Here is a 26,895-nt window from a genome sequence, read left to right as displayed (position 1 = left end):
TAGTGAGTAGAGGGTCCCTAAAGCCAAACCGAAGTGTCCCGAGGTCTTCATGTGGTCGGATAGAGTCTCCAGAATGAATTTAATCAGTACTTTTCCGGAAATGTTGCTGCTGCAGCTGCCGCTGAAGACCGTGGTGAAGTTGATTTGATATTGGATATTCAGATATTCGACAGATATTCACAATAAGGAAATAAGGTACCTCCCAAGTTACTAGGTCACAAGGCTTAGAGGTATTGGAAAAAAAGACCTTATTTTCTTATTGTGAATATCTGTCGAATATCCGAATATCCAATATCAAACCAACTTCACCACGGTCTTCAGCGGCAGCTGCAGCAGCAACATTTCCGGGAAGGTACTGGCTTGATTAAATTCATTCTGGAGACTCTATCCACCACATAAAGACCTCGGGACACTTCGGTTTGGCTTTAGGGACCCTCTATTCACTACCACGTAAGTGTTATGTTGTTTGGAGCTGTAGAAGAGGTATAAAAATAGCGTTTTGTAGCGGTGACATCATATGCCCCTCTCACCTCCAGGCTAACGACTTTTGGCTAAAAACGGTCAAATCGAAATTCTCAAAACACATCCAAATGACATGATTTTGATGTCAACTCAACGTATGTACTCCCAACATCCCATAAATTGATCTAAAGTGCATTTTACTCCGGATTATCCCTTTAAGCTCTCGGTCGGTTACCGTAGTAACACTCTGTGAACCTAACCTGGTTGGGACCAGGTTTTACTAAATGAACCTCGAGTTTCTCTCTGTCTCCACCCTCTTTCAGCCACAAATGCCATTTGATTTCCTCATTCATTCAGAGTGAGTTTTGGCATAACCTAGTTCTTCTAATTCTAGAAGTCCATTAGGCACAGTAGGAGGCAACTTTTTTCACAAACATGGCATGTCCTTTTGACAACGATCCCGTGGATGAAGGTGCAGCATTATTGCGCACAGAATTAAATATTATGTATATATTATGTTGGGACAAAAGAAAAAAAGACAAATGAAAAAATAAAAATAAAAGACAAATACATATTTGTATGAATAGGCTTAAAAAAGATATATATATGCCTATTATATTTTATAAAGGCACTTGTGTCTTGGGGGTGGACTCCCTCCAGGGATTCCCTCAGCCACTGGCCTTCCAATATTCTGGCTTAGGGCCAGCTCCTCTGCCTCCGTTAGAGGTGGCGGTGCTGGGCCACCACCCGTTTTACGGGCATCTGCCTTCTTTCTGTTGGCTGAGTGGAAGTCTGTGTTAGTTTAAATGGGTTTAATTATTTAACAGAACATGATATAGATGAGAAGACATTTATGTGTGTGAAAACAGCATTATGTTGGGGATAAAACAACTGCACAGTGAAATAGCCACTTAATATTTACTTTACAGTGTAAAACATGATCAAAATGAGGTACCTCCATGCCGAGGTCTCACCTGTTTGAACAATGTTTTTATATTTCATCTTAAACTGGTGCCAAGTGCGCTTCTCCCCCGTGGGAATGCACCTAAATTAAATAAATGAATGGCTACCGTTCAATTCAAGAAATGCAATGAACTGCCATCTCAATTTTGTCAGACATTGGTAAAAACTATACTCAAGCTGACACTGATACATCTGTTCACTTGACATGCAATTAACACTTGCTATTCAGATGGGTGTTATTGCGGTCTCATCTCACTGAATGTTCAATGCAGTTGCTTGAAGTTTCTCTCTTTGGGGTGTGTGTTCCCTCACTGTTTGGTTAGTTTTAGGCTTAAAAAATGGTTAGCTAAGGTTAGCCAAAAGATTATGACTTGTCCATTCTTAACTATTTTGAAGCTCCAGTACGTGACACTTTGGATATAATCACTGGTTCAGATAATTAGCCGAAATGACATTGTATGCTTTCTTTATTGGGTGAAAATGTGGCGAGCTAATGTGAGAATGAGGCGAACCGAACACTTATGCAATATCTAATAAAACAATTCCATTCAGCTTCTCAGCTGTGGTCTAATCCTTTGTTAGTACATTAAGAGCACTTAACAACTGCATTCAAATCCTTTGCATGTGTGTATTGGTGTGTTCATGCTTGGTTAATAAAACAAATTCTAATGATCCATCGAGCTAAAGAGATGAAGAAGAGTTCCTCAGGAGCTTGCTGGCCAAACCCCGCCCAAATTGAAATGCTCTGAACTGACTCGATCCAACAGAGGGCTAGACAGACAGCTGCTTATGAGGGTTTGATGATAAAAGAATAACATTTATATCAAACCTTTTGTAATGAATGTTAGTTAATAAGTTATATGGCCCCTTAATATGAGCATATGAATCTTAGTATTAATTAGAATACTGTAAACACACACACCCTTAGATATTGTGTATATGTACATAAAGCACTGAAAAATAAATCACTCATTCTTTAAGATCAAAACTAACGAAAAGTGTCAATTTATCCAAGGCTTTAACTCCTCACATAAAAGCACAACTTCTTGATTTTACATTTAACAAGTGAAACACATTGGAATGCTTGTAGGCCAATTATTTTCAACATTGGACAGGGGGAGCCCCACAACCCTGAGTTGGATTGGATGGTTTAAAAAAATTGGATGGATGGATGGATGGGGGAACTCTGGAAAGGCTCTGCTTGTTAGCCCATTTCGTTGCCTGGATTGACTTTTGACCTGCATGCTTCTCTGTAAGAGTCAAAAGTCAGACCTCATTTTGGTATCAGTAATTGAAATAGGTACTATTCTTAGTCTCTTTGTTTCTGACTTATCTCTGATAGTCTGAAGACAAAAACAGGGGCTATGGAGGCAACATGAGAAAAAAGTGCTGAGATTTATTTCAGAAATTGATGGGGAGAATAGTTTTCAGTTTGGTTTGTAAATGTGAGTCGGTGAAAGCTTCCATGGCACCAGCATATTACTTACTCTATACGTCGAGTTGAGATTTGAACCATTTTGCTTATCAAATTAAGGAAAACTGAAAGCCTTTAAGGGATTGGTGGCTGGCTGGGAAGAGATTGGCTGCAGCACTGACACGGATGGGCCGTGTGACATGAGGAGAAAAGCAGGCAGATAGAGAATATGACTGTATATGTCATATGTATAAGTATAATATGACTGCATAAGTATAAGAGAAAGATGATCATCAAAATTTAAACATCAACTACACATATTTTAGTGTAGTAGTCAATAACACAAATATGGCAATGTATTAGTGATAGATAACTACAGAAATCCTATAGTGGGACAATTGTAACTTTAATTGTACCCGATCTATCATGAATGTCTGCCAAATTTGAAGAAAATTCAAGTACCAATTAATGATCTTTGTATTCTTTGACTGGAACTGTTTGATGTGGGGACTGATGACTGCAGTGGCAACAATTACCTGCAGCTGATGTACAAATATGTACATGCAGCATTTTCTATCACCCAGATTAAGAATGAAGAAAAGTTGGCTGACACATAAATCAAATGGTGTATTATTGCTTGAGTACTCAGAACAACACTTGGACCAGTCAGTCATGAAGATTACCAAACAATTCTCTTGCACCACCTATTGGAGATTCTCAAAAATACAGCTGCCATCCAGTATTGATCCTTGAAAAGGAACAATGTCACAATTTACTGCCTTTACCTGAGTGGACAGTTGTTAACCTTTAAATTCAACCTTTAAACGTAAACAGCACAGGAAAAGACATGTAATAAAATTCATGATCCAACAGCAATAATCACCACCCTGTGGACTTTTAGGTAAAATTTTATTTTGCAAGTGATACATGTTTTGAGGGATTGTCTTAACAACGATGTCTTCCATCCTCCCCAACAACTAGGAGAGTAAATGAAAAGAGTTACTTTTCACACAAACTATACAATATGTGGATATACTGTAGCACAAGAGATATAAATGTTCAACTTGAGTATCCTTGGTATGACCAAAACGTATTCCATCAAGTATCAGAAACAGATAAAATGCAGACTATCAGTACTAATATTTGTAAAATGGCTTTGACTTCTACTTTTTTTTTAATCAAAGATCACCATCTTTAAAACCACAAACAGGGATTTTTAACAAATGTAGTGTTAATTTGCTCTTAATTTCTTTAAAAAGACTTTTCTGTGCTTCAATTCTGTAGCCCTAAACACATCAACCTTGTCATCAACAAATGCTCCTCTGAGGGAGCCAGATAAATTACATGCTCCAAGGACATAAGAAGGCATTTCATACAATCAAATATACTCATTAAAAACAGTCAGTGAAAGAGGTGTTTTACATTATCTCTGCAGAAGCAATCACAGGGACCAAAGCAGATAAAACGTAAATTCTTATTATTATTAAAGACCAGCTAAATGAAAAGAACAGCACTTTGTGCAGTGATATGTGTTTGAAAGGTGTGAGTCATTTAAAAGAAAAAGTGCTGTTTGGTGAGTGCTTCTTTTTTTTTTGAGTGGTCCTTCCACTTCTGTTTTCAAAGACCTTTTTTTTGATAAAAAAAAACAAAAAAAACAAATGTAAAGGGATGTGGCGAAGATTAGACATGAACAAGAATACAAAAAATGGGATGGTCCTTCAGTTCAACCCTCATCTTTTGTGGTATTATCCTCTGGATCCTCATCACTGTCTAAATCACTGTGAAGCCTCTTGGTCATGGTATTTCTGCTTCTCTCCTCCTTCGCCACCTTCTTTATCTGAACTGGTAAAGGTTTCACTGGTAACAAAAAGAGTAAAAAGGATGAGTCTGCTGCAAAACACTGAAATGTAATTTTCAAGATGCTATCACAAGAACAACCAGCAAACAATCATTTGGAAGATGAGTCACGCCAAAGAAAAGCTTGTTCTGATTTCCTTTTTGGTTTCAGTTTGTAAAACAACAGCTCTCACCTGCTGATGGAACAAATTGGTCTTCAGCTCCACCGCCATTATCGCTGTGACTGGTGCTAACAGTCTCTTTCTGTTCCTCGTCGGTGACAATTCTCTGTCTCGCACTCTCAAAAACAGACTTAATGACGATCGAATCCTCATAGATCTGCAGTGGTCAACAGACACCAATACACAACAAATAAGTGCATGAGTTTTTCACCACGTATTTACAAGCACAAGATCAGAATGCAGTCTGTGAAAAAGATTTCTGTGGCCTGCAAAGGACAGAACTGGGTTTACCTGAGATCCTTCCAGGTTATAAGTCTGGGCATTGTGACACAGGAGGAAAATATCCTTTTCCAAATCCCCAACACTTCTGTACTTGTGATTACGCACACGTTCCTGTGAGGCAGAGGATCACAAAATATAAACTAATTTCAATCAATCCATAACTGACCGTAAAATAATTTTATCAGGAAACACAATTAAAAAAAATAAATAAATACATTTCCAAATAAAATTTACATGAAAGGTTTCTGCTCTAAGTACAGTTAGCTATAATGGAAACAAACATAATGTTAAAAACATTATTTTTTAACAATGAGTTTTTCCTCCTTTGGCAGCAATAACTGCTTCAATTTGTAGAAGAATACAGTCATTCATGTTTTGTATAGAGACTCTGGGAATTTCTATCTATTCCTTAAGCAGAACCTGGTCAAACTCTTTTAGAGATTATGGCAGCAAGAATAAGTTCCTTACCTGGTGCTCCAGAACACTTCACAGTCAGGTCTTTTTATCAGCCAATCCAAGTGTTCTACTTCACTCCTGTTATTGGTATTATGTTTGAACAACTGAGGCCTCTTTGTAAGTTTTTATACACCACTGAGAAACACTTGGTCTTCCGAAATGAATACATTTTCCTTTTCTGTAGAAGTAAGCATGTGGTGCTGCTACAAGACTAAACTTTAAATTTTATGATATAGCCATCCCAAGTCATGGACCAAATCTCCACCATGTTTTGCTGTTGGAGTCAGTTAGTCAGGATCTTTGGGTGTCCTCCATCTACGAATTTGTCTTGAACTAGGGTCGAAGCATGAATAGAGATTTTTCAGAGAAGATGTAATTCCTCCACTGGTCCATTGTCAATTTTGTGTGATCTTGGCACCATTTTATGCATTTTTCAAAACACTGATCAAATAAAGGTTTGACAATAACAGTCCTTTCACGCTATCCAGCTGCCTTGAGCTTTTAACAGATGTTAGATTAGCTCTGCGGTCACTTTAATAGCTGTTGTACAGCGATTTCTCAACACAGAAGGTTTTAGTGCTCTGTGGTCTCTTGTTACTGGGCTTCATTTTCTGTCCTTGGCCAGGCTGTTTTTCACCATGACGTCAGGCACTGTTCCTCTCCAAATGTCGAACGGAAGTTTTTGTTACCAAGGGTCCAGCTTTATGTGCTTTTCACTCTTTGAAAGAATGGTCATATGTTTTGCTATATACTGATAGTCTTTTTACCCATCTGATATATAGATGGGTATAAAAAAGGAGGAATCTTTGTTATTACATAAAGTCTAGAAGTCTGCATTGCATGTATATAAAGTATGTATGATTGGGATTGTTTTGTGTTGACAGATATATATGGTTATATATTGTTTTTCCTTTGTTCTGTCCAACCTAACTCTATATTCCCTTTTTTTTTTTACCATAACACTGTACCTAAGAAGTATCTAAAATAACCTCTCAACTTGTTTGCATACTCGTCACAGACAAACATTTAAATTTTATGCATCTTCTGCTGCAGTTTCATGCTCCCTCATTTGATCTTATCTTAGCAGGCAAGAAAACAATGAGATCTGTGTGTTAGTTCAGTGACACATACTCTGATCCTTCTGAAGTCCACAGGCTTTCGGATCAGCTCGTAATACTCAGGTACTTCCTTCTTGGAGGGAAGCTGCACAAAGCCTTTGCTGATCTGCCGTCCCAACCTGCAAGCATATTTTTAAGTTTTACATAATCTCCTTTTACCAAGAAACACTTCAGTGCCAGGATGTGGTTAACATTTATAGGTCATGGTGGTGTCTCAAAATGTCTTTTATGCTGGGGTTATTCCTCGTGTCTAAAGAAAAAAAGACCTGATCTGATTGAATTTTACTTTATTATAAAATTGATTACACCAATATACCAGATTGATATAAACAATTAAAAGGCAGGTTGAGCACTAGGCTTTAGTTAATGTTGTTATGTGATATTTCATACAGACTTTCCATCAAACATAATGCATTTGAAAACAGTGCACATAGTGATAAGTACAATGTTATAGTTTTTGTGGTTACAGTTCTTATCGTGATAAATGGCTTATAAGTAAATTTGAGAAAGAGAAATTGTATCTCTAGAAATCATAGATATTTTAGTATGATAAAATCAAAAATATATTTTTTTAAATTTCATTTGTCACTGAAGTCACAGTTGGGGCTTAAAGTGCAGACACTCTGCTTTCATTTGAGAGTATTCCCAATCAAACTGGAGAAATTGTTTAGGAAGCACGGACTTTTAATATGTAGAACCTTCTTTTTTTAAGAGCTCAAATGTTACTGTACAATTGACTGAAAAGCTGTGTTATGGAGAGTTGTAAATAATTTCTTCATTATTTCGTCATTAACTACGCTGGTAAAAGGTCTGGAATTAATTCCAAGTGTTACATTTGCATTTTAAGGCTGTGCTCTGAACCAAAGTGCAGTTAAAGGAGCTCTCAGTACAACTGAAACATAAGGAGCCAGAGTTTTGTTCTTTCCGGATCTTTTATTGGAAAATAATGGAAACTTTTCGGAACCCATCTATGGGCTCTATTGTTGCAATTAGCAAAGGCACACTGGTTTACCATGTTGCCACGTTGTTGGTTTATAATCCGCTCGCAGCAAACTCGCTCGATCCAAACGCAGCAGATGTAGAACTAGCTTGGAACTAGCAGCTGAGTTAGTTACATCACAACTGCCGAGAGTAAGGTAAAATTCCGCTGACCACTATAAACTAGTCCCTCATGATAAAAATCCATGTAATGCAAGGTCAGTTTTATTTCAAACATTACTCTATCACCACAAACCTTTACATCCACTGCCTGACATAATAATTGATGTGCTTTGAGTGTTTATTGAATTGGGCAAGACTGTTTTCTTGTGGCAGGCTACCAAAAGTGGATCACTTGCGCTAGCTTAGCAACAGCGACCAGTGGTTTCACAAGGACTGCATGGAATTTAAAAAAAAAAAATAAAAAAAAACATCTGTACACATTTCTTACACTCTGGTTGACTCGGAAATGAGGTCCAATGTCGAAAATTCCGGAGTATCGCTTTAAAACCAAGGTTGGACATTTTAAAGGGAAAGGAAAAGGCACAAAAGTGAAAGATATTTTTGTTACAGGTTGCTCAACATTACCCGACTGTCCTCAGATATATCCATGGAAATTAATGTTAGCACAACTACACAAATATAGTTAAGTGTTGCTTTGAGAGTTGCAGCTAAGAGATATTGTGTAACGGAATTATCTCCTTTCTTTCATAAAGAATGATCCAGTGTTTCCTGTGTTAAAAAGGAGATGACAATAGAAGTATTTCCTTTCTTTGGTATTTACACAACTGGAACAGCTCACACCTTGGCTTCCAGGTCATTTCACTCAGTTAGGAACCCTTTTGAAAGCAAAAAAGATGATTCGACCAGACCCAGTGTTTTTATTGATGATGTGATAGGTGACAGAGGCAGCTTGATGAATTCGAAAGCTGCATTTCATTAACTGAAGACAGAGCTAAAGACAATAAGACCCACAAACAACAACTGAGGACAGTCACAGTTAAGGCCTGGCACAGAATCTCACAGGAGGAACCCCTTGGAAAAATTCTCATTCATAACCGACATTTTGTATGAATGTGAATTCCCTCAATTAAACACTGAGAGTGGGTACTTTAAGCCCATATGGTTTATAAAACCACAGCCTAAGTAGTCACCTAAAATAACAATTTTGTCAGTTTCCAGATATTTCCAGGCTCAACAGTAGTTTCACCGCACTGTCAAGACATTGAATTACAAACATTTGACAGCCCTTACCCATCCTTGTAGTTGATGACCATATCCACCAGTGTGTTCAGTGTTCTGGTAAGTTCAGGAGGATTTGGAGGCAGTTTCTCAGCTGGTGGGCGCCCTCGCTTCCTTTTGACCTTTTCGCCAGTTTCTTGGCCCGCTTGCAGCTCTTTCTCCCCATGATGATCACCTTTACGCTTCTTCAGACTGATGTCCTCTTCCATGTCCTCCAGGGAGCCGTTCTCTCCTGCCTCAGGCTGCAGTGAGAGGGAGTAATGGGTGGGGAAAATCTAACAAACTCAAAGAAACATGGATAGAGTAAGGTGGATAAAACATTGTATGATAAAAAAAATGCAATTTAGGCCTACACTTTGTACACACAAAGCCTGTACTCTTCTTTTTTATGTTCAGTTCATTTTCAAGTTTCCTAATAACTAGGAAAATGTGAAAACAAAGGGGGAATTCAAAAGTTTATTCTGTGATTAATTCAAGTGCTGCTTTAACTTTTATGAGATATCTCTTAACCTGCCTGACATGGTACATGATGTGTTTTTAAAGACAAAAACCTGCGGCACAGATAACTATAGAATTCAAGTCTAAAAGCCGGAAATCAAAGCACTCAAGACTAAATCTAATTAGGAGTTCAAGTATGTAAAATCAAAGGGTATGATTATGTATTAAAACGACACAGGATTTGATTTATTCATTACAGTCGCATCTGAATTTATATGGACTGAAGTGACCCAACTGTCTCTGCAAATTGAGGACGGATTACTTTGTCTGGGGGCTTTCTTTACAAATGATCACAAAGATGATGTTGATCTTTTTCTATGCACAATGGAAAGTGAATACATTTGAAGAAGTTCAGCTACAGCACACTCTAAATTACTAGAATGCAATAAATAATAATATTTTTTTGCTGCTCTGCTTTCTGCTTCATGCACAAAAGGAGACAGAAACATGAATTTAGGTTTGTGATTTTTGACAAGGAGCTATTTTCAGCCATTTCATTGGTCCTTTTAAAATATCTGCAGCAGCCGCTGTATTTTCCACAAAGGCAATTAGAGGCCAGAAACATGAGTATGCTTGCAGCAAAAGCAGCTCTTGCAGCAGCAGCAGCAGTAGCCCAGCTGGAGAGGAGAGGAAAGAAATTGAGAAGGCATGCAGTCCGATCCAAACAGAATACTGATGCATCTATCACAGAGGATCACGCAGGGCTCACATCATTTTTCAAATCATATTACAGAGCATGCAACAGTGAGAATGTAGGCTATTTCTCAGCGACAGAGATGGAATGAAGCTGAAATGCTGAGATGTGATTATAATCAGAGGAGCAGTAACGTGCAGAATTGTTGCTGGAAAAACAATAACAATCCCCCCCCAAACAATGCGACTAATGGCGAGACAGTATCAACCACAACGCCTGCACGTCCAATCAAGAGACATGGCAGAGAACTGAGTTAGAGGAGACAACAACACAAGAGCGGCAACAATAGAAATCCTGCTCATCATCGTTCGGCTCAAATTCGGGCTTTGAAAGCCGCGCTACTTTCTCTCTCAGGGGCTACAATCGTTCCAGCAGAATACTGGAGGGATAGAGGGTAATCCTCAAAGATGTATAAGCCAGCTGAGAGCTGCCTGATTGACTGTGCATGTGTGAGTGGAAGGGTGTCAGTGTGCATGTGATGTTCCATTCGTGTGCTATATCCTAACAAGTCTGCCTCTTCCCTGACTAATCTGGCAAAGATTCCCTCTCATCTGTTACACACCTACACACTCCCTCTCTTCCTGCCCTTACATAGACACACACGCTCTCACACGCGCGCGCACACAGGAATAAACTCAGACGCTCTCTTTCCCAGGCGCACACGCACACGTTTTTATCCATCTCGTCCTCTCTTCCCATGCGATGTACCCTGGCTGAATCCCGAGCCTGAGTAGAAAGAAGGACATGGAGGAGGATATTTACCTGGCTGCAGTCTGCAGGCTCGCTATCAGGATCGGCTGCAGCTGTGGGGGAGAGAATTAGCAAACCAGCATAGCGGCGTGCTGCTAGTCTCTTCATCAGCTGATCACTCAGAAGCAGAGCCCAGAAGGGGGGAGAAAAGCGCTATGTTTTCATATACAAATCAATGGGCAGGGGGAAAATACAAATGCCATACCCATGTCCTGTCTGCAGCTCTCCGAAGTCTTTTTCCTGACTCTGGAAGGCCCCGAGCTTGTCTCCCTCTGCATGTTTTTAATATCGATTCTTGCCAGACGTTTTTTTTTTCTCTCTTCCTACCCTGCTGTTAAAGTTATCGGGTCCATTTTCACTTCTTTAGATTTTGCACCGCATCTTAACGGAGACGTGTCATTCTTGTATCCGCTGCTGCAGAGGTGTTAGAAGTGCACCCTGCAGAAACACGGACAATCACGTCTCCCAGAGGGAGTGTGTTTGAATGTGAAGTCTTGGAACCCAAGCAATTAATGCTTAAATAGTGACTCAAAGTACTTTTGAACTCTCTGCGAAAACAGCAAGACAAAAAAAGAAAAAAAGAAAAAAAGAAAGAAAATCTGCAACACTGCTCTGCTCAGCTGAAACAATGGCAGGAAAACAGGGGGCTTTTCCAGTTTGGGCAGATATTCAAGCACATCTGGTTTCTGTGAACCAATTAGTTTTCTTTTTCAATATGTCGCTGGAAAACAACACATGTTGGAGCTCACACCGCGGGAAGGCACGAACAAGAAGATAAGGAAAAGTTTCTGTTCACCATATAGGGCGAAACTCCCATTGACAGAGCATCATCTAAGTGTAATGAAGAAACTTGGCAACAACAGGACCTGAGCTGCCATAAATGGAATTCAATGGAAGCAAAAAAAAATCGTGAATCACGAGTTAAACAGGCAATCCATTGCACGCCTTCCACAGCTGAGTCGGTACTTTATCTGCAAGAGGTCCTTTATCATGCTATAGACAACAGAAGAATATAATCTAAACCTTTTGGAGTAATGGCTTTTGCAATGTAATTTTTTTCCCTATAAATCACTATTTCTGATTTTACACTTGTGTGGTTAAATGTCTTTTATAGCCCTTGAAATCTTGCTTTAACACATTTCTCTTAAACTGGGAAAACACAAATAGATATGAAATTCTCTGCTTACACACGATATAGTGTACACACAGAAGATTTATGTGAAGAGTTAGTTTGATTTTTAAACTAAAGTGATAAGATATTTGTAGAAATATTTACAAATGAAAAACTACTTCAAATATCAAGATTCTGCGACACTGTAGACAATTCTCTCAATATATATAAATTAAACAAATTTGCACAGCCATCCTATTTTATACTGACTTTCATTCATTGTGGACAGCCTAACTTAACCATAACTATAACCAGTTCGTGCCTAGCTCTAAAATAAATTTAAACTCACCTCATTCCTATTTAAAACAACATTAATGATGATTGGCTTCTTAATTATTGGATTTTGGTCTCAATGGAGACTGCTGATCCTGAAACAAATCATTATTTTTACTGAAAATGGATAAGATCCATATCATCACACTCCTTTGGTCCACGATATTTGTGGTGATCCAACAGTGATTTGAAGCATTTTGTACAGTCCAACCAGTTACCAATACACAACACTAAGTGTTCAACCAAACTTTATAGCTCAATTTGCCATTTAAAGATGTGGGTTCCAACTTATTGGCACCACATATATTGTACACTCCAGCTTTCAGACCCACAAAAGCAATAAAAAGAAAGAAAAAAAAACACATAGATGCTCAGGACCCTTCAATCCCAAACTAAGCATCCTCAGACTCTGGCATTCAATCAAAAGCAACCTGGAGACAGAGAAAATGAGCCAATGACAACTCAAAACCTGTCATCATAACTTAAATCTCAATAACAGATTTTAGGACACTTGTGGGAATTGCAAACAAGCTGGAACACAAAACTGATATGTTATCACTTTCAATATGATGTAGTGGTAGAAATGATGGGAAATAGTGTGTGATGAGAAGTGAAGCGGCATGTTTCATAAACGAACAACTTGTCAAAGCAGGATTATTGATCTTTTTCTGGTCACTGGGGGCAGCAGGGCAAGCTATATCTACGTTACCACCCTATAAGTTGATTTTACAGTGACTGTGTGAGCAAACACTGGCCTATTTTCACCCAGCAGATAGAGAGCAAAATTAGTACTAATTTCTGGCCACAGGGTTGATTAAAATCCAAATTCACTCTCACTTCATTGTTCTTTTTGGTCCCTACCAAACATGATACAGTGTTTCTCACATGTTCCACTATATTTACCTGCTCATCTGGTGCTGGGCAGGTAGCCTTCAAATTTGCCTGCTGAGACCAAAAACAAGTCTATGAGAGCAGACTCAACCCCATAAATTTGTGAGTCACAAAACTACACAAATGGCAACCAGCACCATGTTGGTGACAATGACACCTTATGAATCTAAAAAAAAAAAGAATATTGGTTATAATGGCACATGCTACCAACTTTATTCTGAATTTACTTTAAGGCCAGGTCAAAGTTTACACTGGCAGCCATTTGCCACACTAAATTGGAATGTTTTCTCAAGGTACATTAAGTGCTTAGTTTGAATTTTTATTTTCTGGCACTAAAATCCAGCATCCAGCAACTAACATTTAATCAAGTTTTGGTTTATTACTGGGTTATAATATTCCGAACTGTCTGTCATTGCCGTTTATTTTTGGTCTATAATGTGTCATGTCCCTAGTTATTACTAGACCATTGTGTTTCTCTACCATCTAACATGTAATCTGTTTTAAATAGGCTACAGGTAGCACTTCTACAGTAAATAGAAGCTCATATTATGAATCACGGACAATAGAAAACTGTAAAACTGCAGGAACACAAACACGGGGTGCATTGCTTGCAGGCCTGAAATCTGAATTTAGATTAATCATAAGCCACAAGATGTCAAGAATATGAAGCATCATGCACTGTACAAAGATGTAGTGCACATGCTGAAGCGCAACTATTTATAGATGGCATGTCTGGGCTGAGAGTAACAAAGGGGATTCATTTGCATAATTTCCATGAAATTATTAATGCTCTTTTTATTCACATTCCAGCTTCATGTGATGTTTATTATTCATTAAAAGAAAACTTATAGCTGCTTTTGTTCTAATCAGGAATAAACTGTTGATGGGCTGACCGGAGTGGAAAAAGAGATATCATTTCAGAATCATGCTCTCAAGACTCACTTGCTCAAAATTACTGTTGCTACGGCAACCAAAATTTTAATGGTGGATCTTGTATCTTGCTGTATTTTATTGCTGTGGCTGGGAAATGACTCAGAACACTCTCCGTCACAGACACACCAGTTCTCAGGGATGGGAAAGACTGACATGCTCCGGCAGGGAGTGTAGCAGTTCGCCATAGTGTGGGGTAACAACATGATTTTATACTCTGGCTTTTCACAGTCACTTCCTTGGAATTACACCCAAACACCATGTGAAAATGTTAGGATGCAGTAAAGAAGAAGACAGAAAAACAACTTTCTATTCATGGAGTTCACTCATGTTATCAATGCCAATTTCACACTGAAATTAATTTAAAGCTAATATTAAGTTTATTCACAACTGCCTTCTTGTGTATGCAGGATTCAAAATCACCCCACAAATGCTCTTCTCCCTTTGCTGAAGCTTACATGGAATATTCATCATAACAGTCAGAAGTGTAGGGGCACAGGTTATTCAGAATATCTGATAAATGATGTATAACTCACTGAAATCTAAAATTCTGTTTTAACCTGCAGTCGGGCAAACAGGTACGGTGCAGAGAAGACTTTGATCAGTTATCCAAGCAGGGATTTGCAGTGTCAGATCACAAAGCCAGGGAATAAACCAGTCATTCACAGCTGTCCTCTGAAGAGATGTTCAGAATGTAAAGAGTCATGTTAAACAGTCTTCATCAAATTTTCTGTGAAAGCTTGGCAAAGAAAGATTTACCAATCAAATTAGTAGCGACAGTGTCAGGCTGGGGTGGGGTGGTAGGACACGGATGCGGACTCAGAGATGTAAAAAGCAAACTGATTTATTATTTTAAAAAACAAAGTTAACACAAAGCGCGGCTGAGCCGGATGACAAAAACGAGACTGTGAAAATAAAACATGACTGTGACAAAAAAAAACAAAAGACGACTTGGCATGAAAATACTTAGCGCGGTTTGGCATGAAGACGTGGCGTGAAGGTGCAAGGATCTGACAATGTGCATGGGGAAACCTGGAAACTAAATACTGAGGAGGTTGATTGGTGAGTGGGTGCAGCTGATGGGGAAAAGTGAAGCTGATGGCAGGACAGTAGAAACGTGGCAAAAACCCACAGACATGACAGACAGGGGGAACCAAGACCAGACAATACCAGGTGAGATCAAGGAAATAGAGAGGTGAGAGGGCTCTGCAGTTCCTGTCTTAGAAGAAAAGCAGAAAGGTAACTAAGAGTTAGGATTAATGGAATAATTGATGGAATAATTAGGTCTTGATGGCTCACTGAAAATGGTTTAGCTACTTTTCAAAACAAAGTACAGGAAAGTTACTTAGGTGAACGGAAATTCAAGAAACATACCGAAATTGAGCCCAGTTAAATGTATAATGTAAAAAAATATATAATATAGTATAATATGATAGAATATTTGCACACATTAAAACAAACATGTATATATACCATTCCTCAGTGACTTCGTGCCTGAAGTGGAATCAGTATAGAAACAAGACAGAACAAAATAACTTCTATTTCTTAAAATTTTAATCAAAGTCTATTCATGATTTTGTCATACAGTAAATATGTGACACATAAAATTGTGTATTAAATGAAAAGGTATATTTAACAATCCATGTAGCTCTATTGGTATGTTTCACCAACAGATGAGAATAACATTGATTGATTTAACTTTGTAATTCCTAAAGGGATGAAATATTTATTTACATGTCAATTTCAAATACCTTAAATTACAATAGTAATACCCTGAGGATCAAAATACTGAAAACAACCATGAGCACAAAAAACTGACAAAAGAAATTGTAAATTGTTGTGTTTTCTGTTTACTTGAGTTGTGTTTTTGGAACGTTTTTGTGTTTTATTTTTGTTTTCATGGTTTGTACTTCAGGGTCACTACAGCTTATTAATCTAGATTTGTTTAATTGCATGCAGCTGTAGTATGAACACACAGAATGAAACCTGTTTCAAGCTTATCATGCATCATGATTTTCTTTTTTTTTTCAAAAGCAACTTATAAATACAAATAAATGTTTTTAATACATTACTATTAAAAGATGGATAAACAAACTAAGTTCTACCAAGTTGTGGTTTTCAGAATGAAAGAGAAAATAATTTAAATCAATCAATTACATAAGTATGTAATGTAACATGATAGATAACATTATCTAACATCCATTCTGATTATAGAATTGTCGTCTACACTGTTATGCATATATAATCCTGTGTACAGTATAATACGTGCTATGTCGTGATGTGTTAAATAATTAGGATGACTGATTTATTCAGTTATTGATACTGAATCACCTCATCATGAAGCATTCATTTATGCTCCAGTACAACTTCTCATTCAAAGATATTTCTTCCTCCTGGCGAAGAGAGAAACCTGCCTCTGTGTCGAGCAACTACCTGTCAGGATACATGATGCCAAAATAAAATGTTAGAAAAATATATATATATATATATATATTATTCAGTGAGTGTTAGTGGGAGCAGGTTGAGCCACTTACCCCTGTCTGTCTGGAGAAGTTGGCATGAGCATAAAGGAGCACTGCAATGTCATTATGTCCTGCTTCTAACGCAATAGTCAGGGCTGTGCTGTCATCCTGTTTACACACAAAATAATTTCCATCGTCATGCTTCAATTGTCACAGATGAAACAAACAAAGAAAAAACATTCTGAATTCAATCAATTATACAGTATATAACATCTACAGCTCTTTTTCCCTGACACATTTAAAGGAAACTTTCACTCCCTGTTTTTTTTTTAATACAAGGTGTAATACAAAATTAGAAGCTGCAACTTGTCAGCATGAAGCCACCGTGTTCTCAGAGCTGGTGGGCGATGCTTCACAGACAGGAAGAAATGACTCACATACACTGTCAGTCAGGGTGGCATTACACTCTGGCTGTGCCAACAGCAGTTTAACAATGTCAGTGTGGCCGTGTTCGCTCGCACACATCAGCGCCGTGGAGCCCTCATCATCCTGGATATTGACTTCTGCCCCCTTGGCCAGAAGTGCCTGCACCATGTCCATCCTGCTGTGGCTCACAGCTAGCATCAGAGCAGTCTGTCCAGCCTGGACAGCAGAAGGCAGGGGGCAAACATATCTCAATTTTGTCAAGTACAGAGATATATTTATGTCTGGTTTGTGGACTGAAAAGGTCACTCTTTCCATTGAAGCCTTCATAACTAACTGTCTGAAGTAATAATGTTCTTATTACTTCCAAACATCAAGTAGTTACTATAAAAAGTCTAAAATCTAAAGTTTTATTGTTTTAATGAATGCCCACAGGCATTTAAGATTTGAAGTATTGCAACCAGAATGATAGGAATAGCCATATGTATTTGTGGTATTACATGATAATCTAAAATACAGTTACCAGTAAATTCACACAGAATTCTGAGAAGTACAACCTGCCAGGTTGATGGAAGCCGATAGACTGACCTGGCCGGCTTTGGCATTAACATCTCCTTTTGCAAAGAGCCGCTCCACAACTTTCATGTCCTCTGGATTTTCCACAGCTGAAAGCGCCACAAGCATTATGGGTGTGTAACCTGCCATGTTCTGCTGATTCACGTTACACACCTCTGCAGTGATGGTTGTAAACAGGTGAAAAACAGAGTGGAAAGACGAATATGAACACCACTGTCTGACTATTATGACTGTAGCAAGTTTAAAAAAAAAACAGGCATTTGTGTTCTGCCAAATAACATCCATTTGAACAGGTGCAGGTTGAGAGAAAAATATGCCAGCACTCACAAAAGCCATTCTGTTGTTGTGCAGCTCCAATGACACAAACACATTTCAGAGTCGCTCAAAGTGTACTGAATTATCTGGCTTCACCGCTGCTCCGGCATAAAAAAAGCTCTGCTAAGATTTCCTTTGAGAGTGCTAAACTCATAATTCGTCAAACTACCTTGACACAAAGGGTCCATTTTCATTTTCTAATTCATTTCATACAAGTTTGGACATAGCTTGTATTTTCAGGGCAGTTGATATTTCACCACATTTTATTCTAAGCAACATCGTCCAAAGCTTGTCAGTTTTTTTCAGACTAAAGATCTATTTTCTTTTTGAAGTTTTTTGATGATTACTTATATTTATACTCAAGCTTTCCTTGGCTCAGGCAGTTTTTGGTCCACCCTTTTTTGAAAGCTGTGGCAGATTTTGATTACAATACTGTAAGAAGCAGCATGTATTTCATTAGGACTCCTGTTTTTTTTTTTGAGAAACTCCTTTATACAAATCCATTTATATCTGGACAGAAGACTGGAACAAATCATTATGATATTAAAGGGGGTATCTCATGTACATTTTCCTTTTCCATTTTAAATCCAGAACATTAATGGTTAATACAGTGTATTAACAACTACTTTATCCAGCTAGTGGTCAAGCATTCACTACTGTAGTGTTGTGGAATGTCATCATAATGATTTTTGAATTTTCTGTTATTTTGTATTGTCCTATATGAAACACAGAGATGTGAAACTCACACAATGTCAACATTTTTGTTCTCTAGTGGCCACTGGAAAGCTTAAGTGTGCACAACAGCATTCAGTGGCTAACTATGGCATTGCTTCTCTGTCCACACTTCAACTGTTTAAGAACTTGATTGAAAAGTAAAACTACAGCACTATTTCTGGACCTTCAGGATGTTTGCAGACACTAATTCGCATAATAAGGCTGTAATCTTTGTTTTATGCTAGACTGCAAGTGAAAATTGCAAGGAAACACATATTTTCAAAGTAGGAACAAACAAAAGAAGAAAAAAAAGACTGAAAACACAATGACCCGTGCTTACTCTTTGAGTGTCAATGTACCTGCATCAAGCAATTTTTTGACTATGCCAAAGTTGGAGTGAGAAACACTGTAGTGTAGTGCTGTGTTTCCATTGCCATCAGCCATGTTGGCTATGTGCTGCAACACTGAGGGTGAAATGATCCGAAACGTAGATAAGTAGTCCTCTACTATGTCAGGAGCGGCTGACTTGTGACTGGAGACAGAAAACCACTCATGTTGGAGTGTGTGCAGACAGTCCTGCTGCAAGGGACACAGAACAAACAATTTTTGCAAGTTGTCAGAATTTCTTGTCGAGCATTTCTGACTTTGAATAGATGGGGACGGCTTGTAATAAGAACCCAGTCAAACAACACAATAAAGACAGAAATTGCAATAATAATCTAAAAAGTAACATCATAAAAGATGAGGAATTCACCATTATTTTAAAAACAAAAATGCACTAAATAGTTTTGTTGGTAGTTCAAGTTTCCCAATGAAAATCTGTCTTGAAATCCTTTTCTTCCTTCTCTTTAAAAATTTCAGTTATTGGTATATGAAACCAAATTATTTGAAAGTGAAGTGTCTCTATCACTAAGACAAGCCAATAAGAAGACTCATTGGGCCTCATGCAAGAACCACTCGTACGAACAGATTTGCTCTTAAATCGTGCATACGAGTGATTTAAGAAAACTTGCGCATTCACCAATTTTTTCGTTTCTTTCAGGTACGAACAGAATTTACGAGTGATCCAGACCTGTCGTAGGAGTCACGTAAAATAGTTTGCTGTTATTCGACTCAAGTTTGACGGATGACTGGATTGTATATTTAACTACTAAATTACTAAATAAATATATACATCATACTCCGTAATTATGCTGACATTTTGTTTAATTATGCACTAATTGAAGGTTAATTTGACTCTGGATATAACAAGGTCAATGGGAAGTGTAACCAGCGGCTGACTTGCTCCTTTGGAAGCCTTAGCACGTCAGGCTCTTGGAAGAGAGCGTGTGTTCCGAGACTGTATAGATATCCTTGCGGAGACAGACAAATGGCTGAGATCGTGATTTAGATTTGCCAAGGACTGTGCTGCTGCAAATATGCAGCTTGCTAGAGCCACAACTCCAGAGAGAAACACGCCGAACAAACTCAATTCCACCACATGTCCAGGTCCTCACCACCCTTGGATTTTTGGTCACGGAAACCTTTTAGAGGGAGATTGGAGACAGATCAGGTGTGTCCCAGTCCTCTGTGAGTCTTGCGCTCCCCTTGGTCATCAAAGCTCTCATCAGTTTATCACCCATGGTAAATCAAATTCCCATTTTCATATCAAACAATTTATTCTTTATTTCGGTTACATTACGAAATACAGGTGACATGGAATTAACAGCACTCGTAATTGCTTCCCATTTCTTCGCTTTAGCAGGTCCTGTAATTCCACTGCTGACACTGCTAAAAATGACAGATTTTCCTTTTTGGATCTCTGAAAGCAGAAATTCAATCTGCGAGCCCATAAAGTTGCTCTTTTGGCGCCTTGATGCCATTCTCGTGACTCAACACTCGACACTTCCTGGCACAGGAGAGAGAAAGCGTAGCCTTATTTGGTATTATTTTGGAGCGTGGAGTATGCAAATTTACTATCTTTGTGCACATGCAGTTAAATACGCACGGGTGGCCGAAGTTATGAGCATTTGTTGAATCTGATGTGGCGTGTTCGTATGAGACCTTCATGTGAAAAAATTGAGAGAAATTTAGAATAAGAATACGAAAATGTTCTTGCACGAGGCCCATTGTTTATATGTTTAAAAAAAATGCTGGGGCTGTATATTACTTCATCTACACATTCCTGCAGTTTTTGTATTCAGGCTTACACATAAGCTTAGGTTTGTACACATATTAACCAATCTTTAATAGTTCTTCCATTGAAAATAGTAAAAACCATACCAATTCTCTACCGGACAGATTTGTGTCATCACACAGGTGCATCTTAAGGGCTTGACAAGCAGAAAGCATCCTTTCATTTAGTTTCGACCTGAAAGAAAAAAGTTCAGAAATAAATTCAGAAAACAGTTCAGAAAACAGTTCAGACTTGAGCGACTTGAGAAAACATGTTTTGCCTTTAAAAGCTTATGGACTTTGACTTCACCTCTGTTGCCAATATGATTTTGCAGTCCCCGTTGATCCCTTGTTGGAGCCATCTTTTCCTTTTCTTGCTTGGATTCCATCTTGAGTAAAATCCATAAACGTTTCATTTCCTGTTCTTTGTGCTTCCTCATGCTTGTAAACTGACATGGGGTCCAAACTAAGGAAAAAAAAACGACATCTCAATACAGTGAATATCCATTGATCTGTCACATCTAAGAGTCCAGCAGTAAAGCATTAGATAGATACCTACCCTGCAGTCACCCTCATAAACTTCATGCTTTTCCTGTTGCTACTACAGCACTGGTCCCCACTCTGTTTCTTCATCACTGACCGCGATTTACAGGCATTAGTTGACCTGTCTAGAAATAATAATACAGCATTTGCCTCTGAGACCTTGTCCACAGGAACACAGGGATTTTTGAAAATGCTGCTTTTTCTATGTGTTTTGGACAATTAACTACACACAAACACAGTTTTGGAAACTGAAAACAAATCTTTCCAAAACTATCATCCAGTGTTCAACCACGTCAACGTTGGCGGTTTAGAATGAGACCTGATCAGAGTTCTGGTTGGTGGGACAACTTTGAAAATGATGTGGTTCTTGCAGCAGAATGGCCAGAGATTTTTTTCTGATGCCTTTGAGTTAGCTGCTTTACCCAAACATTAAGGGGAAGAGAGCTGACACAGCTGTTGTCAGTGTTGTCACAAAACTTGACTGCACAATGTATCATCAAGCAGGCGGGTGAGATCCCAAAAGACAGTAAACCTGTGTAAAATAGGCATGTATCTACCTCCTTTATTCTGTTCATATACAGTTAATTGTTACTGTGGAACTTGTGTTTTGTGTTGAACAGAGATTGTATGTCAACTGTTCTGTGTAGCTGGATATCTCTTCAAAAAGGAGGGAAAAATACCCATGTAAGTGTGGACTAGGTTTGAATCTCAACATGTCTCGTATAATTAATTTAACATTTTGTCATCTAAACAAAATTAATCAAATATAACACAAGAAACAGAATACTTACAAACCAACTAGGTCTATCTGGGCAGGACATGAGGATATAATATGAAGCTTTACATTCCTACAATCCTGAGAGGCCCATTTGAAATAAAGAAAAAAAACATTCTCAGACACCGGTTCCTCCTACAAAACCATTCAAGTTTAGACCCTCAACCACAAACTGCTATGTGGAACAAGACAAATTCCAAAACCAGATATAATTCCAAACATTGCAAGTGTATTCCACAGAAAGACAACTTGCCAAACCAAAGGCAGCTACTTCCTCTGAACTTAGTACAAATTTAAACTGGGCAGCAGGAGCGGTTTCAAAGTATATTTTGAAATACATTTTAACCTGAAATATATCTAAATGAGACCACTTTTGCATAAACGGTATTCTGCCTACTGTATGTTCAATGAGTTTGTAAAGAAGATCTACTTGGGTCAAGAGTGTTTGGGATAATAACACTTAAACACAGACTAGGATGCTTACCTTGCATAGCTGAGGATGTCTGCTGTTCTAACATTTTAATCATTCTTTTCACCTCTGAGTCATCACCAGCCTGTTGGCAGATTCCTGTATTTGCTTTGCCACTCTTACATGAGTCAATTGAAGTTTGAGAAAGGGATTTCAAGTCTGTGTTTGCTGGAGGAAAATAAGAAGATGGTTTTTGAATAATAACAAAATCATATGGCTGATATACAGAACAATGTATGCAACACACATAACAGCACATTTAAGACATCATGGGGAGTTCCTGACCACCAGTGACACTTTTTATTTTAGTAGATTTCTTTGAAAACTGTTAGGTTGTGTGATACACATTCCTGGTGATTGCAGTGCACAACAATGTTAATGTCTGGTGGTGATAATGTTCTAGGAAATGCAGAGTTGTAGCAAAGACAAGGAAAAAGACCAATCAGTATTAACTTGGACAAACAAATACTTAATCCTCATAAGTCTCTAGTGTTACCTGTTGGTTGAGAGGTAAGCTGATGCATATCTGTGCCCCCTTCTGCCACAGCTTTGTTACTGCAGAACGGCTTGGAGCTGTTGTGATGGTCAGCGTGGTCTCCTGTGAGCAGGTCCCCATGCTCCCTCAAGATCATGTGCATCTTCTCTATGTAATGGTTCAGTTCATGGCCCCACTCAAACTGTGTAGGCTGTTGGAATTTCTGTCTTGGTGTACTAGATGAAGCTGAAAAATCCCTTATCCTCCCCTCACCTACTCCGATACTCCTCGTCTTGATGGGATCAGGAAGATGTGACGGTCCAGAGGCCATATTTCGAGTTTTCAGTCCGACCAGGAAATTCTCGTGAATGTTAGTGAACCCAACACCAGAGTCTCGAGTTACCTTGATCACCTTTTCTGGTGTTTGTTTTGGAATACTTTCAGTGAGATTTGCAGTATCTACCCCAACTGTGCGGGTTTCGGTGGTGCATGTGATGTCTTTGACCCTGCTGCCCACAGATACTGTCCTCGTGAAAGTGTGAGTGGTGTTGGTGTGCTTGTCTTGGGTACTGATGAGGGTATTCGTGCTGGAGTCATTGCTGAAGGCCTGTCTGGTGTTGGTAAAGCGAGACACTGAACTGGATACAGTGTTGGTACGCTGTGAAGCTGTTTGGGGTGATGCCATGATTCCCAGATCTACGCCTCTGACTGGATCGGTACTCATACCTTGAGAAATCATTTCCTTTGCCTCACAAATAGACACATTAACAGACGAATCCCCATAAGCCACTGACTGGCAATTGATATTTTCTTTCTTGGACGCAAGGTTCTCCACTGGTATCTCTGTGTTGCTTTCTGCGTCACAAAACTTGATCTCCGTTCCAACTCCTCGTGTGCTTGTGAATACCTGAATCCCAACGGCCTTTTCTGTGGTCTCCACTCGCTCCCTGACCTCCCAGTGGCTCATGGGAACATCAGGTCCTGTGCAGCTGTTCCTTAACTTAGGCTCACAAGATACACCCACTGATTTTACCTCTGTTGACTGTCCTGTGCTAGCATCTCGGAGCTCTATGTGATTACCAACTCCCTGGCTTTTGGTGTAAGGTTTTGTCTCTGTACCTACACTTACAGTGGATGGACTAGCAAGACTAGCTTTATCAACTCTGTTCCTGGCTCCTGCAGCCTGAAGCTCCAGTTTAAGACGGGTCAACTCGGTCTGAAGAGCTGATTCTTTTAACTCAGTTTCTAATTGGCAAATTCTCTCTTTCAAGGCACTATTTAATAGTTGCTGGGCAACAAGTTCTGTCTCCTGTTCCGTGTAAATACCAAGAGTAATTTCAGACACTTCTGTTGCAACAGACCGTGTTTCTACCAGATCAGTGTACACATATTTGTTTTCTCTTGAGGGTTTGGACAAGGTCAAATCCACATCTATATCAGTTCCAACTGCCACTGACTTAACGGCCTTGTCTTGCAAGGGGCAATGATCCTTTCCATGTCGTGTTTGCAAATGTCCACCTTTGATGGCTCTTTCCAGTGCCTGCATCTCTTCGGTCAGTTGCCTGAACTCCCTAAAGTCGGTGCAATCACTTTTATCCAGGCCTTCAAGATCAGCCTCTGTATTCACCTTATCTTCACTGTCAAAACCTTCTGTGTCATATGCCTTTTTCCAGATCACATCTTTTATACCCTCTCTATCACTCTGGTTCTTAAACTGAGACACTAGCTGCCTCTTTTCCTCCTGGAGGACTGAGATTTTTACCTGGAGGATAGGGATGATTTTCACCTGCTCCTCCAGCTCCTTCAGTTTTTGCAGAGCAACCACCATCTGGTCACGGACATGCTGCAGGTGTATGGGCCCAAGACTTGATACTGGAGTAGTTCTACCAGAGCTCTGTGGGCTCAGCTTCAGGCTCCCCGTGCTGCCCCTACTCCCCAAGGATGAGCCAAGGCAGACATTCATATCAGCCGAAGGCTTGTTCCCATTGTTGTTCTGATTATATGCACCCAGGCCAGTGAAGGGTGAGAATGATCCAGGGGAACTTACGCCTCCAAAGCTGGCTAGTCGCCGACGAGGGAAGGGCTGAGGGGGTGACTGGCTCATGAAATCCTGACTGAAGTGCTTTTGGGTTTCCCTAATGGTCTGTTCTTTCACAGGGCTTTGTCTATGTGATGCAAGACATCTTGCAGCTGGTTGAGGCTTTGACTCACAAAGTACTGGAGAGGTGACTGGACCTTCACTCTTGGAAGGTTTGTTATCCAACGAGGAACCATGTGGTGGTGGAAGAGGAGGTCTACCTTTTGCTGCAGAGGACATGCCCAACAGTCTTGTATCGTCACAGCCAGATGATGATAAGGACTCTGCAGAATTCCACTGACCAGATGAAATGCCACCCCTTGTTTTTTCCACATCATTGAGAGCCACTCTGGGCCTCCTCTTAAGGCTTAGTCGCTTCATGGTGGTGCTGTTTTGGAAACTGTCCAGATCCAACTGATAACTGCAATCAACTCTCAGGTAGTAAGGGCTACACTCTTCAGTGCTTTTACCTGTTGGATGGATAGTGGAACAGTCTTGCATAAATGCAGGAGTAAAAAAAAACATAAGACATTTCTAAACATATAAATACTGGAAATATAAAAAACATTCTAAACTCTAAAATATCACCAAACACAGATTGTGGAGAATCTCTAAGGCTTTACACTCCTTTTTGTTAATATCTACATTTTTAGCTAATTTTTCAATCCTTACCTCAGTATGATTTGGTCCTCAGTGAGCATGTCTATTCGAGTCCTTCACCTCAAAGTTTTTGACTATAATCTCCTTAAGCCTGTCCCACCAGAGGAGGAGGGACAGAGGAGGTATTTCCACTTGCATAGACACTGTTTTCAGCAGTCACTTCTCTCTAAATCGTATGTCTCTCTACATAGACTGAACCCACTCTATAATTACCATGCAACTCTCCCTCTAAATGCCTGGCCATTCTGTTGGCAGGTTTTTTTTCGTAACCACAGACATTCTCCAAGCATTTTAGCTGGTGAGTAAACAAAAAAGCTAAGCTTGGAGCAATACAATGCAACTTCTTATACCTGTATTTAAATGTCAAATGCTGAATATTTATGTCTAATGGAGGGCTTTCCCTCTTTGCAAGCTTAGATTTAAATTCCAATGTGTAACTTCTTTTAACAAAGAAACTTGATACATTTTCTACGTTAAATGCGGAGACATATATTGATTACAGATTACAGATTACAGATCATTACAAACTGTAACATCTAAGTTATTGGCATATTATCAATCACAGTTACCTGACACATTTCTCAGGACGTAACTGCCTTGAGCCATGAATATATTTCAGAAAAGCATCAAGAATGGAGGAGTCCCTTTACATCCAGGCCAAACTTTGAAGAAGTCTGTAGATAAAAGAAAAACATAATAAATTCATTTTGCTTCAAATCTCAATTATGAGCCTTTCCATTCAGGGTCTTGCTGCTCCCCTCTAATAATCCCTTTTTCTCTCCCAGCTCAGGTTGGGCAGTCACTCAGAGCTAACCTTACAATGCTTGCATAAAGGAAATGCAATACCTGCCCTTGCCACATTATAGTTAATTCTGCAAAACTGCAGCAAGGAGAGGGTAAGCCTCAATGCACAGCTATAACCTACTGCGGTGCTGCATCATATCACTTTCTCACCAGTAAGCAGCTTCTGTTCAGAAGGATTTAGGGAGGCTTCCTCTGTATTTCTGTTACCGTCTCATTTAGTACTTACACAGATACTTTTCCCCATTCGTGGAGAGTTGTTTGCAGTTAGTTAAAGAATAAGTCACGTAGTGTGGTATGTGCAGAATATG

The 26,895-nt window shown here is 39.1% G+C and overlaps 2 protein-coding genes across 2 annotated transcripts; both read right to left on the bottom strand.

Annotated features, from left to right (window-relative positions):
• Positions 1 to 3,739: 3,739 nt before the first annotated feature.
• Positions 3,740 to 11,360, bottom strand: LOC142373154 (SWI/SNF-related matrix-associated actin-dependent regulator of chromatin subfamily A member 2). The gene is made up of 7 exons (XM_075456258.1): positions 11,081 to 11,360; positions 10,888 to 10,928; positions 8,946 to 9,175; positions 6,727 to 6,832; positions 5,149 to 5,250; positions 4,870 to 5,014; positions 3,740 to 4,696 (listed from the first exon to the last, which is right to left on the bottom strand). Exons 1-7 carry the CDS (start codon positions 11,151 to 11,153, stop codon positions 4,563 to 4,565), a joined length of 831 nt encoding a protein of 276 aa, XP_075312373.1. The 5' UTR covers positions 11,154 to 11,360; the 3' UTR covers positions 3,740 to 4,562.
• A 5,150-nt stretch (positions 11,361 to 16,510) lies between these two features.
• On the bottom strand, positions 16,511 to 26,389 carry LOC142372784 (KN motif and ankyrin repeat domain-containing protein 1-like). The gene is made up of 11 exons (XM_075455754.1): positions 26,353 to 26,389; positions 23,068 to 25,593; positions 22,587 to 22,739; positions 21,344 to 21,479; positions 21,095 to 21,250; positions 20,893 to 20,980; positions 18,990 to 19,209; positions 17,614 to 17,756; positions 17,044 to 17,244; positions 16,675 to 16,770; positions 16,511 to 16,573 (listed from the first exon to the last, which is right to left on the bottom strand). The coding sequence occupies exons 1-11, from the start codon at positions 26,387 to 26,389 to the stop codon at positions 16,511 to 16,513; spliced, it is 3,819 nt and encodes a 1,272-aa protein (XP_075311869.1).
• Between the last annotated feature and the right edge of the window lie 506 nt (positions 26,390 to 26,895).

The sequence above is a fragment of the Odontesthes bonariensis genome, chromosome 22 (assembly GCF_027942865.1).
Source record: "Odontesthes bonariensis isolate fOdoBon6 chromosome 22, fOdoBon6.hap1, whole genome shotgun sequence".
NCBI classification, from domain to species: domain Eukaryota; kingdom Metazoa; phylum Chordata; class Actinopteri; order Atheriniformes; family Atherinopsidae; genus Odontesthes; species Odontesthes bonariensis.
The sequence above is the reverse complement of the archived record's forward strand: the minus strand, read 5'-3'. Positions and strand labels throughout refer to the sequence as shown.